The following is a 14,146-nucleotide window of genomic DNA, read 5'->3' on the forward strand; positions in this document are numbered from 1 at the left end:
AAGGCGACATACACGTCATTTAACCACAGAACTACTGGCTAGGAAGCCGACTCTCTACCGTATTGCCCAGTTAAACAAAAAAATGAAAACAATAAGGTTTTATTTATTGTTTTTATCAAGTGCCTATAAAGTAGTTGCATGCATAAAAATCAGGAACAGGAACTTTACCAGTTCAAAAAATATAAACCACATTCTTTGGTAGTTTTAAAACAAAAACAAAGCTTAACTACATGAACAAAAAATAGTTTATATATTAAACTTGGAATACATTTGTAGAGTAGAATAGCTGTTAAATGCAATCCAAAATTAACTCAATGCAGTGTTCTAAGAAACAGAATTGCTTCTGCCAGATCCTCTTTCATAGAAGCTCTTATATCTGACTTGATTATTTTTAGAGCTGAAAATAGACTTTCACCACTGACTTGGGTGGGTGGCATTGCTGTTACAGTTCTAGCCACATCACTACTAATCTCTGGATCAACAAGGATGGCTTCTTCTACAGTCAGTTTCGATGAGTGATCATACTTATCAGCTTCTTTTAATTCTTTAAAAAACTCCTTCTGGAATCTCTTTATTTGAACATTTACTGGTTGTTTATCTTTCACGCATAGGCGGCTTCACTTTGCTTTTGAAACTTCCATTTTGTCCAAGAAGGAATCAAAGTCTAATTCTTCATTTGAAGAGGATGATCCTGAGTTACCAGTGCTTATAGCTTCATCCAGTGGTGGTGTTTCAGGTAGCAGTAATCACTTCATGCGAACCACTACATCACAGAGTGCTTTTTTTCCATTAGCAATCTGGTCACTGCTCAACAAAATTCGGTTCATTGGATCAACATAAATAGCAACTAACAAGATTTGATTATCCAGTAAGAGACTCTTTTCTTCATTGAAGATACGATGCCATCAGCTATTAACCCTCCACTTTTGCTCAGGCAATATATCAAGCTCTTCCATTCCAAGAAAAATTTACCGGGTTTTAAATCTTCATATTGCAACCTCTTGGTGACAGTAAACGGGTAAGAAAGTAGACTTTCCAGTTCTTTTACTTGTGCCTACTAGCTTTCAGTTAATAAAACATTTTCATTGTCCAGTTCTTCAAGAAAGTTTTTTAGTTCAAGCAAACGCTTTACCATCAAATAAGTGCTTCCCCAGCTTGTTGTTTGATCCAAAATGGCTCCTTTTCCTGCACGTCTTTTCAAGATGGCATCTGTTTTAGGGGCCCTGGCTGCAATAGTTACTTGCCGCAATTTGCCAATCAGAGCAGCTGCATGACAATCTTTCAATCCATCTCTTATTGCAAGTTGCAGAGTATGAACAACACAATGCATATGTTGAATAGTAGTAAGCTTAGATGCTTCTTCAGTAATGTTATCCAAAATTTCACTATTCTCTTCGGTTTCACTTTCTCCAATACTTGCAGAGCTGTCTTCCTCTAATATCTGTTTGTCACTTTGTTCATCTACTTTATTCATTTTCTCAATTATGCTTAACATATTAGAAGCATTATCTGTCACAATACATAGAATCTGTTTCTTTTTAATTTCAAAATCTTCAAGAACAGATGGTGTGCAAAGTTATGCTAAAGTTCGGCCCTGGGTGGGAGCATATGTGGAGAGTGCAGACAGAACCCCTGAACACACATCAGGCCATAGCACACACCTCCACCTACATCATTACACTTGTTCAATCAAGTGAACTTGTTAAACACATTATATCTGAAATAAAATGAAAACACTTTTTGTAATGTACCATAATCCAGATTACAATATGTGAATGTCTGGTTGTATAATAGCTCAGCTGAACTTCACACTAGTAGTAATACAACTATGCACTGAGCTTTATTCTTACATCACAGAAGTACTTAATTATGACTATTGTTTGTGAAATGGGACATTTGAACTTGCTGTATTTTTTTTCATTATAATTTAGGAGTCGGAGTCGGAACATTTTTGCAGACTCCAACCCCGGCTCCAGGTACTCAAAATTGTCTCTGACTCCGACTCCATAGCCCTGGTAAATACAACAATATTTTCCCACTTTATAGGATATTATTCTGTATGCACAATAGTACTATTTAAATCATTTTTTCTGTTGACTGTACTTTTTCATAATGCTGCCTTACAAGTGACTAAAACCTAGCCTCCTCCTATTAATTTGTAAAAGATACCTCAGATCATGATACTCTGAAAAACTGAATTTAGGATACTCAAGACTTTTTTAATATACTGAAATTAATCTGTTCAAATCTATTCAAAGCATAAAATAACATTTACAGCAAATCTTTTAAATGATACAGGCAACACTAAGTAATACAACTACTAATGAAACTATTTTGAAGAATAAAATCATACCAGACAATCAGTTGCTTTAAAAGAAAAAGGGTTTGATGTTTCCAGCCAACTATTTTTTTTCTGGTAAACAGTCACCCATCTATTAATTAATTTTCCTAATCAGCGTAGTCCAAGATTGGTGGGAGAGGACACTTTCCTCTAGATTTAAATAACATACATGGGTTACCAAAGAAAATGGAAAAATTTGAAAAACTAATTTTTACAGTAGCTTGGCCGTAACACAAACCTAGACCCCTGGTTTTCATATTTACATAAATAATCATTATCATTTTCAAACCTGCTTAATCCAAGTCAAGGTTTTGTTGGCCAGAACATATTCTGGGAGCACTTGGAATAAAGCAGGAATCAACCCTAGACAGAGTGCCACTCCATCACACGGTCTAGTCTCACACACATCCAGACTTGCACTCATACTGGAACTAGGCTGAAATTGCCAATCAGTCTAACCAGCATGACCTAAGTGATGTGGGAAGAAAACCCACAGATGCATGAAAAGAACACACTAACTTCACACAGGTATTATCCGATTGTAAGACATAAACACAAAATGTTGAAGCTTTGAAGCAGCAGTATTAACCACTGTGCTACAGTGTCACCCATATTTGCATAAATATTTAATTTAAATAAATATATAAGATGTGCATATATACACAAATAGCATTGCCTTCTACTTTCCTACATGCGTTTGTTAAACATATAGACTTTCAACTTTTCAAAACTGTGTAAGGCTAGAGATGGGTTATGGTTTGTCAATTATGTTATAATCTTTATTATCCCACATACTGAGTGGGCATTCATTTCTTTTTGAAACCTGAAATAAATTATATTGCAGTTTGAAATATTGTGCTTATAATGCTATAAGTCTTTCACACATTAGCAAAACACTTCTTAATTTTTTCCATACAGACGCCAAAATTTTGTTGATAAAGAGCTTTATGTTTACTTGTGATATTTACCCCTAGGTATTTAAACTGATCTGCTATGGTAAAAGGTAGGGTGTCTAATTTATTATTATATGCTTGTGAGTTCACTGGAAAGAGTATACTTTTATTCAGATTAATTCTAAGACCAGATATCTTTTGAAATTCTGTTAGTGCTGTTAAAACAGCAGGGACAGTGTTTTCTGGGTCCGATATATATAAGACCATATCATCTGCATATAAAGAAATTTTCTGTTCCAGTCCTTCTCTGACAATCCCCTTTATCTGATGAGAATTTCGGCAGTGAACCGCCAGTGGTTCAATAGCGATTGCAAACAACAGTGGCGACAAGGGACATCCTTGTCTGGTACCACGTTCTAGTTTAAAGTAGTCTGAGCAAATTTTATTAATACAAACTGAAGCTTCTGGACTGGTATACAGTAGTTTAATCCAAGCACAAATATTCGGGCCAAACCCAAATTTCTCCAATGCAGTGAAAAGGTAATTCCATTCGATCATGTCAAATGCCTTTTCTGCGTCTAATGATAGTAATATCTCTGGGGTGTTTGATTTTGCTGGTGAATATATAACATTAAACAAGCGTCGGAGATTTGAAGATAGATGTCGGCCTTTAATAAATCCAGTTTGATCTTGTGATATTACCGAGGGCAGCACTTTCTCCATCCTTCTAGCTAGGATTTTTGAGAGTATCTTAACATCATTATTCAGGAGTGAAATTGGTCTATATGATGCACATTGTAACAAGTCCTTATTTTGTTTAGGAAAGACGGTGATTAATGCTTGTCGAAATGTTTGAGGTAGTATTTGGTGGTCTTTAGCTTCTGTAAATGTTACCAATAAGAGTGGAGCTAGCTGAGTGGAGAATTTCTTATAAAACTCTACGGGGTAACCATCAGGGCCTGATGATTTCCCGCTTTGTAGTGACTTTATAGCGTCTAGTAATTCTGTTAGCGTTAGAGGTTTATCTAGTTCCTCAGCACTTAAAGCATCTATTTGTGGTATTTGTGAATTATCCAGAAATGCATTAGATTGCGTGTTGTCTTCTTTGGGCTCAGTGGAATATAAAGACTTATAGTAATCTCTAAATGTGTGCATTATTTTATTATGGTCGATGATTTCTTCTCCATTCTTGTTGGTGATTACTGGTATTGCATTGTGAACTTCTTGTTTATGAATTTGTTGAGCTAAAAGCTTATTAGCTTTTTCTCCGTGTTCATAGTAATGCTGTCTAGACTTATAAATAAGTTGTTCAGTTTCTTTAGTTGTTAAGATGTTAAGTTCTGTATGCAGGGCCTGCCTTTTCCTGTGAAGAGCTTCACTTGGACGCCTGGCTTGTTCTTCATCTATTCTAGTAATTTCATTTCTTAGCTCTGACACTTTCTTGGTTTCTAATTTATTTCTATGGGAAAGATATGAAATAATCTGGCCTCTTAGGAAGGCCTTTAGAGTTTCCCAGAGTGTTCCTGCAGAAACCTCTGTAGACGTGTTTGTCTCTAGGAAGAAGCTGATTTGTTTGGATATAAATTCTGTGCAGTTCTCGTCTGCCAATAAAAGAGGGTTAAGACGCCATCTGCGAGGTGAGTACGAGGGGCTTATTGATTTTAGCTCCAAGACTAGAGGGGCATGGTCAGAGATAACAATTGTGTCATATTTGCATGATTTAATTGTAGGCAGGAAATTATTATCTATAAAAAAATAATCAATTCTTGAGTAGCTATAATGCACTGGTGAGTAGAACGAATATGTTCTTGAGTTTGGGTTAAGAAACCTCCAGGGGTCTGATAAGTTGTGATCATTTAAAAACTGTGTAATTATCTTTGCAGTATTAGATGTCGTCCCCCCTGTCACGGGAGTCCTATCTAAGAGTGGATTTAAAACACAATTAAAGTCCCCAGCCATTATAATTTTATGAGTGTTCACATTGGGAATGGATGCAAATAGATTTTGCATGAATTCCTTATCATCAACATTGGGTGCATAAACATTTATCAAAATCATTTTACTGTTATATAAGTTGCCCATGACCATCACATATCTCCCTTCAGGGTCCGACACTACCTCTGATGCTACAAATGGAACTGTTCTATGTATGAGAATTCCCACCCCTCTAGTTTTCTTTATAAAGCTAGAATGGAACATTTGGCCAGTCCAGTCTTTTTGTAATCTGAACTGATCCTTGGTTAGTAAGTGGGTCTCCTGTAAAAATACTATTTTAGCGTTTAAGCTTGTTAGGTGAGAGCATACTTTCTTTCTCTTTAATTCGTGATTCAGGCCTTTAACATTCCAGCTCACAAAGTTAACTGTCCCATCATGGAGACATTGATTCTGAGTTTTTAATGTCATTTTATAGTTTTAATTAGTAATATGGCAGTTTTAATCTTAGTTTCAAGATTCCCCAGGAGTTGTTGCATGTTAGCCTGTTGCTGCATTGATATTTATAATTATAAGGATTATAAGAATAGATTAAATATAACCTGCTCTCCTTCTCTCCCCCCTTTATCCCCCCACCCCCCCATTTTGCCTCCCCACATGAGGCTAGACCCCACTTCGCGATGTTCCAGTCCTCTGACATACGAAGAGACAGAGCACGTCCAAAACAAAACAAACCCCACCCTGCAGCGGCGTTACAGAATTAAAACAGAGATATCTTTTACAGTTAAATCCTTAATACTATCTGCCGAAAATGTTCTCATTAACAATATTTAAGCTTGAAATAATCTTCAGCGCTTTTAAGTTAAGATATTAAGATTAAAAAAAAAAAAAAAAAAAAAAAAAAAAAACAACCCTGGGAGTGATTTTAAAAACTAGTCTAGGATAAACCTGGTAATTCATACTGTAATAGTATAATGGTAATTGTATAAATAGTAGAACAAGCATTAAACCAAGGGTATGAAGTTAAACAGTCTACTTTAAGGTATAGTAAAATAAAAAAAATAAATAAAAAAAAAAAAAAAAAAAAAGGAATAAAAAAATAAATAAATAAAACGAATCCTACTTTAATCACTTCCACATTTTCACACTCACATCTATAACTCTATAACTCTGATTAAAACATAAACATATAACATATAAAGTCCAGCTAAAAACAAAAAAAGAAAAAAAAAAAAGAAAATAAGATGTATAATTATAATACCAGTCTCTTTAAACATGGATCCAGCGATCAGATCATAGGTCTTTCCCGTGCCTTGATAGAATACGGCTCTTTAATTTTAATTAACTTTCAAAAAAGTGTCGGAAACAGCTTCTTTAATTCTTTTTCAGCTTCTTCTTTGCTGAAGAAGATATAATGTCCATCTTGAACTTCCACTTTCAGTTTGGCAGGATACAAGAGGCTTTATTTGATATCGGCTTCCCGTAGCATCCTTTTAATGTCGTTGTAGGATCTGCGTTTTGCAGCTGTTGACGGTGAGAAGTCGGGAAAAATACGAATAAGATTATTTTCGAATATAATCTCTTGCTTGTGTCTGAGAAGTGCCATCACATCAAGCTTACATCTTAGTCGTTCGAAGCGGACAATAAAAGACCTAGATTTAAAGGCGCTTGGTATCTTTGTGCGATAAGCCGTGGCTATCTCATTGTCGAGTTTAAAGTCATCTCCAATTATTTTAGACAGTAATTCTACTGCAAATTTCACTGGGCTTGAGCTTTCTCGTTTCTCAGGTATACCCTCAATTCTTATATTATTTCTTCTGCACCCATCCTCCAGGGCTGCAAGTCTGTCTCCAAGTTTTTTGTATTCTGAGTTCGCAGCTGTGGCTTTTTCATCGGCGTTAGATGCCATTTGTTCCTCTGTTTCCACTCGAGCCGTGAGTCCCTGCTTAACGTCTTCCAGCTGATCTGAAACGTCATTAATATGATCATCAAGCCTTTTCAGTTTGGAGTTAGTTTCTTCAATGTGTTCCACTAATTTCTCCAACATGCCTTTAAAGTTCACGTCGAAACGTTCAAATAGACGCGTTTCCTTATCTTTGTTATCCTTCTTGAGCTCAGTGGCCACCTTCTTAAGATCATTTGTGTTATCTTTCTTAAGCTCCTTCATGGCCATAACTATGGCAGTGGACTGTGTAGCGATCATCTCTTTCTGTGTAGCGATCATCTCTTTCAGTTCGGACAGTTCGCTTCTGCTTTCGTGCTCCGCAAGTGAAAATGCAGCTCCTGTTACAGGCTCGCGATGAGTAGATGAGAGCACGTCCTGCAGAGCCCTTTCTAGTCTCGAATGATCCTCAGAAATCGGCGATCCCTCGCGACCTGTATCACTTGCGCCTTCGCTCCCATTTTCACTCTCGACTGGAGACGATACAATGGAGCGGGGTCCCAGGAATTCTGCGCACTCTTCTGCCTGTTCTAGGTCAGTCTCCGTGATGCCATACCTTACACTTGCACTCAGGCCGGAAGTCTGTCCGGACTTCGATGCAGCTTTAAGTTTCTTTTCCGGTTCTTTCTGACTTTTCTTCTTGTTACTCATGCTTGTATATTGTAGTGGAAGTTCCTTGGTCGGGTTAAATACAGGATACCTCTAAATAATATGAAATACGTGGGAAAATAAAGCCGCAGCTAGCGGAGCTCTGCTTCAGACGTCCATCTCCTATAAACGGACGAAACCAAGCCCATCTAATTACTAATTTCCAAAGTCAGGACATTGCTGGCTGGCTGTTGTGCATACTTACAAAACAAAATATTCTCTAAATTCTTCAGAAAAGTTATATGGCTATATATTTTCAAGATGGGAAATCTTATATTTTCAAGATGGGAAATCCAAACTGTGGGGCATCAGAGAACCAGAACCAATGACTGTTGAACTTTTACAAAGTCAGATTTGTGAAGACAAACAGAGATGATCTGGAGGGAAAATGGTGAAGCTCTGCACAAATATGAAAAAGCAAATGCGTCCAGAAACAACAACAACATGCAAGTTGACAAAAGGGATACCTGAGAGGAGTAGGAAAGATCTCAGTGTTGATAAGATATAGTATCTCAAAGACAGTTGTTATCGCAAGCCTTCCTATGATAGAAATACTCGTCTTCAGCCAGCTTAAGCCTATGGGAACAAGTAAATAAAATACATTTTTAATTTTTAAAAAATTATGTCCATTATAGTAATCTGTGCATCCATGCATGAAGCATACTACAAATCTCAAAATAAGATGTCTTACAATTTAATTAAATGTTGTTACTGTCTGTCTAATCTGTCATACCACAACAATTGACCTAATTTACTACAAAATGCTTCATTTTTCAGATATGTGTATAGTAAGAAAAAACATGTTCCATAAATTAAATGTCTGTTTATTTGATTTCATGTCTACCAACAGCAGTTACATTTTATTTCTGTTTATTCCCTTCTATAAATACAGGTTAGCTGTCTTTTTTACCCCACAAACATTTTGCTATTTGATTCCTGCATCATTTAAGTGTAATGGAAAATGAAATATGAGATCTGTTTTTCATATATTTGTATACATTATTTACCTACTGCTTGAAGTTTATTTATTTCTTCTACAGGTTTGCTTAAAGAAAAGTCATATATTACAGCACAATAATAACCACTAATTCAAAGTATGTGATCAAAATGACATAACATGTAGAAATAGTTATTTTTGTTTGTGGAAAATTACAAGGAATCCTTATATAGACTTTGTCACACTCCCATGTACAAATAAGGGATTAGGTAAAAGTGAGTCCAAGTAGATAGGTATTGCAAAGCAAAAAAATAGGTGCTCACATAACAGTGAAGACATGGACTAGACCCTAAAATCATTCCATACATGTACAGCATAACAGTATATTATTTTGAAGATTGCATTTTCCATAAGTAAGACTGACCTCTTCATCCAGAACCCCAGTGCTGTTTATCACATAAGTGTTCTGATTCTTTTTTATCACTTATTTCCCTATATAATCTACTAGATATCAGCAGATCTTCCTCCAGTGTCTTGACTTGAGCCGCTGAATGGCAGAAGTCTTACTAGATCTAGATAAACTTACCACACAATTTACATACTCTATTACAATTTCATATGTAATCCTTCTAACATTATATTGGATGGCTTGGTGTTCTCTAAATATGTACAAATGATTGGCTTTCATTTCTGTAGTCGAACGTTTCTTTTGTTTGCCATTCTTTCTTGCACCTTATGGTGGGATTGACAAGCTATTTATACGAAGAAAAACTGACCATCATTATTGAAATAAAGAATGTCTACAAAAGTAAACAAAGCTTACTTTCAGGAATAAATGCAGTGATCAAGCAGGCCAGTCCTGCCAAAACACTGAAAAAAGCAAAAGGTGGTCGTCTTCCAACTCGGTCTACAGTCACTAGTATTATAAATGCAGAAGGAAGTTCCATCAATCCAGATAAAAAGAAGTCGAAATAAAGGTTTCTGCCAATAATTCCAAGGCGCATGACCAGCCCCTGGTACACCACAACACATGAAAACCTGTATGGAAATAGGCATGTTATTGAAAGATATCCAGCTGATGTGTGTAGCCCATACTAACATTCCTGTTCCTACTAGTCTTGTCAGCACAGCGATAGTCTATCTGCTAGAGGTTTCAGTGCTCAACTGTAGGCAGTTTGATAGAATAGGTCGATGGTGACTGGCCTGGGATGGTAAACTTGAGCTTTGAGTTTTAACCCCATTGTTTGTGTTATTGTATAACATCACATCTTAAAACCCATTTTACACATTTCAGAGATGCAGGGAGGCTACAGCCTATCCCAACAGCTAAAGACTTTATTTATTGTTAATTAAATTAGTATATATATTTATGTGTGAGTACATAAATACATACATTTATAATTATGAAAAAGACAAATTATACAAATATTGTGAGCTATAGGATGCTCAGCATCTACTGAGAAAAACACTATATGTAAAATAAGCTATGGATTTTAAGTACCTATTCTAACTGTAGATATTATCTTCACATTTCTTCACCTTCTACTGTAGAAACAAAGTCCCCAGAACAGCCCACTGCTTCAGCATTTCAAGCAATAACACAGAGAAGCTAAATCCCATATGATACCTTTACCACCCTTACAACCACGGACAATGTTAAAGTTCCCCAATTTACCAGCTACAAAATATGGCATTGACAGGACCCAGACATTTTTAGTAACATGCATACATGTTTAAAACATGAAATAGTAGCCTAAGATTGAAAGGGATAGAAAAAATGGAAAGGCCTTGAGCAGTACTGGAGTGAATTATCTTACCAAGAATACATTAAAATGAGAGAGTACTTCTTCAACTGAGCTGTCTTAAACACATCAAGTACAGAAGGGGTGTGCCTGTTTTCTGGATCAGACTCATCAGTGTCTACCTAATTGAAGACAATTCAGATTAGTAATTTGCCAATAATAATATGTTGTACTTTATGGGACATGCCCATGACCTGCATATTTGTTCACTTATAATAAGCAATTACATGCCACACTCTCTTTGTCAATTGTAGGCAAAATGTACTTCACTGGGGAAATTACAAATGTTTATTTATTAATTTGTTTGTTTGTTTTTAAGTTTGTATGATAGTTTCATGACTTTCATATTTTCTCATGTATAGTAAGCAAATATATGCTGTACCCTCCGCACCACTATCTACAGTATCTCCTTGATTCGACAAATTTCAAATCCCTTTTTATTTATACATTGTAATGGACGGCCGGGTCCCATGCCCAGCTGGGACGGCCCTGTTGTATATGGTCCGGGGGAGCAGCCATGGGCTCCTCACTACCTCCCCCGGGACGCTTGGTGGCAGCCTCCCTGGCTGACGATGGTGCCTCAGTTTCCCGCAGGGTTTCATGGGAGATGGAGTTCTTCACAACCCTGTGAGGATCTGGGATGGCCGCCAGGGGGTGCTGCACAGATCCCGGAGCCCACCTGGACATCTCTACAGGCCCGCCCGGAAGTGCAATTAGCCACAGGTGATCAAGCACCTGAAGCACTTCCGGGTGGGCTATAAAAAGGGCCAGCATCCACCACTCAGGAGCCAGAATCGGGAGGAAGAGGATGAGGTTGCCTGGGAGGAGTGGTGGTACAAGGTGGAGAATTGTTGGTGTGGTATTTACGTGCTTTTGGGACTGTGTATTGCCTGTGGGGTTCATGGGGAAGACGTGCCCCACAGGTGAAGAAAAATAAAAAGTGTCCTTGTTTTTATACGTGCCTCTGCGTCAGTCTGTGCCGGGTTGGGCGCTATATAGTGCCTTTTACAACATTTATTAGTCTTTTTGTTTTTATCAGTTGCAGTGTCATGTCTGACTCTTGTGTTTCCTTTAACCTTTCTCATCTGCCCCTTCATTCTTAGTATCTGTTGCTCTGCATAACTGTCATGCCTATGAGGATATAAAGTATGACAGCAATAGGACAAACTTAAAAAGTTACAGATATCACATATATTCCAATGTAATAAAAGTTGTTATTGTAGGAAAGGACCATCCCATGTGACTCAAAGCAGCCTTAGAGGTGTAGTGATACATAACTGGAAAGTAACATGGATGGTAAATGAGAATGTGAAAAAACGCAAATGGGATATAAAGCACTTTGAAACCAGTCAGCAAAATTTTCATCTTCTAATTGTGCCAGTGACCCACACAACTTTCAGCATCATACAAAAAAAAAAAAACAAATTCCCTACATTTAAAGGGGGAACATAGTTATGTACTAATTGAGTTAATCCTGAAATTATGATATTGAAAGGCCAAGTCACACTGCTGCTTCTGAAGTAACTCATCAAAATGCTCTATAAAAATAAGTATCGATTTGTTGGCGTTATGTAAAGAAAACCATAACAACTAAACTCCCCTGCCTCTGAACTTCCCTAATCGTCATTTGGGTGCAGTTGTCTTTATAAAATGTGCCTTGTAATGGAGCATGCTATTAAAAGTGATGGCTGATTGACATAGCCAAATGAATTGTCAATATCTATGCCATAAACAGTTAAGGAGTAAAAGAAAGTAGAATTTGTAAATAATAAACTTTGCAACCAATATCAATGCTGGATATTTTATCTTCAGTTTCTACAGATAACAATATTCATCAGAATAATTTTCAAGAAGATAATGAATACTGAAATGTTATAAGTCAGGGATTCTTGAGATCAAACCTTGAGTGCCACTGTGTGGGACATTTTTCATTACAACCATTTTCACAAATCAATTTCTCAGTCTTTCCTTTAATTAATGTAATTGTTTAATTTGCTATACCTATATTTTTCTGTTATTTTGCATTCAATGCAAAATTTGGTAGAATGATATTTATTGGTAAAATAAATTCAGACATTTGTATTTTTGACTTAGCTTCAAATATTAACTTAATTTTACAATTTTTTAAATTAACTTTTTTCTGTGGAGTTTGCTCCATTAAAATGCATTAGTGAAGCAGTGAAGTGCAAATGACATTGAATATTAAAGGATATTAATATTAAAGGATAGCAGCAACTTTAGAGTTATAATTATGAAAAAAGGCTAAAATAATCAGAACATCAAATGAAGAAAAAGAAAAACGAATCACCTCAGTGTAACACATACAAATACTTGCTAATTTCAAATAAAAAAATAGCAAACCAACTTTATAATTAATGGACTAACACAAAAAAGGCAGAAATAGATTATTATTGAAGGCAACAATACAGTTAAGAGGAAAACTTGATTGGGATAAATGTCTGCAGTTACTGTGGGCCATATGATTACATTTAAAAACTACAACATTTGCTATACCTCGTCTTAGTAATTAGCACACACATTAATATGACACTGAAGCAGCTGCTCTCCTTTAGCATTCATTTTTATTTGTACCTGTGTCTGCCCAAGTAATCATTGTTTGTCAATAATTAGAAACAATTACAGAAGCACACTATACAGAAAAAATGGATTAAAAGAAAATGGTAAAATGTATGCATTTAAATCAATTGAAAAAATACAAATTTCTGATTTTTATCTAAATGTAAATATCATATTAGAGCCCTTTTCTGAATGTGAAATATAAGAAGAACATGGCCAGCTAATTAAAGAATTTGATCAATGGTGTGGGCAGAAACCAAAGTACTTGGAGAATCCCATGCAACTCTGTTAACAAATAAATGATTATAATCCACCTAAGGGACCCTGGTGTTTATAGGATTCTATAAATTGTTATAGTCTTATTTTTTAGATGCAATCCAACTAATTTTCTCCAAAATGGTATGAAGTAAATGTTTAGTATATGTAAACTAATGTTGTATAACGAACATCATAGATTATTTTCTTTGTTTTTCTTAGTCAGGTCAACGTACATCTGTAAAAAAAGCAATTGGCACACAGACAGTTACTTTTAAAGAAAGAATATACAGTATGTAACAATTTACTACCTTAACCAAAGAATACAAAATGTTAACAAAAGTTCACAAGCAAAATTTCTATGACCAAACAGTGAACTTTGATAGCTGGAATGTATAGCTGGAATGTCAAGGATCTCAAACATGAATTAAAGAAGAGAAAGGATGTACTCTCACACTTAACAAGTCTAAATGCCAAGATAGTATTTTACAGGTGACCACTTAATAAGTAAGGACCGGTTTTAGTTGCAAAGAGAGTGGTCTGGACAAATTTTTCACCCTGACCCACAAAATTCTATGCCAGCAGTTCTAGAACCATTAGCAGATTTTCAAAAGATATCTAGAATAAAATAAATCTAAATAAAAGTGTGCTCTTTCCAGTGAATTCTCTAGCTCACAATGTTGGACTGGATACTTTCCCATTTATTTTAGCAGATCGGTTTAAATATCACAAACAAATATAAAGCTCTTCTTCAACAAAATTTTGCTGTCTGCTTGGAAAAAATTAAACAATACATGAATACATCTTACATTAGCAGGG

General features: G+C 35.9%; 1 protein-coding gene across 1 annotated transcript in view; it reads right to left on the minus strand.

Moving 5' to 3' along the window:
- slc22a2 (solute carrier family 22 member 2) overlaps nucleotides 1–14,146 on the minus strand; it is a 71,992-nt gene that overhangs the window by 20,707 nt on the left and 37,139 nt on the right. The window contains exons 6-8 of the mRNA XM_028796961.2: nucleotides 10,511–10,617; nucleotides 9,517–9,731; nucleotides 8,224–8,332 (exon numbers count right to left, since the gene is read on the minus strand). Of these exons, the coding sequence (XP_028652794.2) occupies nucleotides 8,224–8,332; nucleotides 9,517–9,731; nucleotides 10,511–10,617 (431 nt within the window). The remainder of the gene's footprint in view (nucleotides 1–8,223; nucleotides 8,333–9,516; nucleotides 9,732–10,510; nucleotides 10,618–14,146) is intronic.

Source organism: Erpetoichthys calabaricus, chromosome 3 (assembly GCF_900747795.2).
Source record: "Erpetoichthys calabaricus chromosome 3, fErpCal1.3, whole genome shotgun sequence".
Lineage (NCBI taxonomy): Eukaryota > Metazoa > Chordata > Cladistia > Polypteriformes > Polypteridae > Erpetoichthys > Erpetoichthys calabaricus.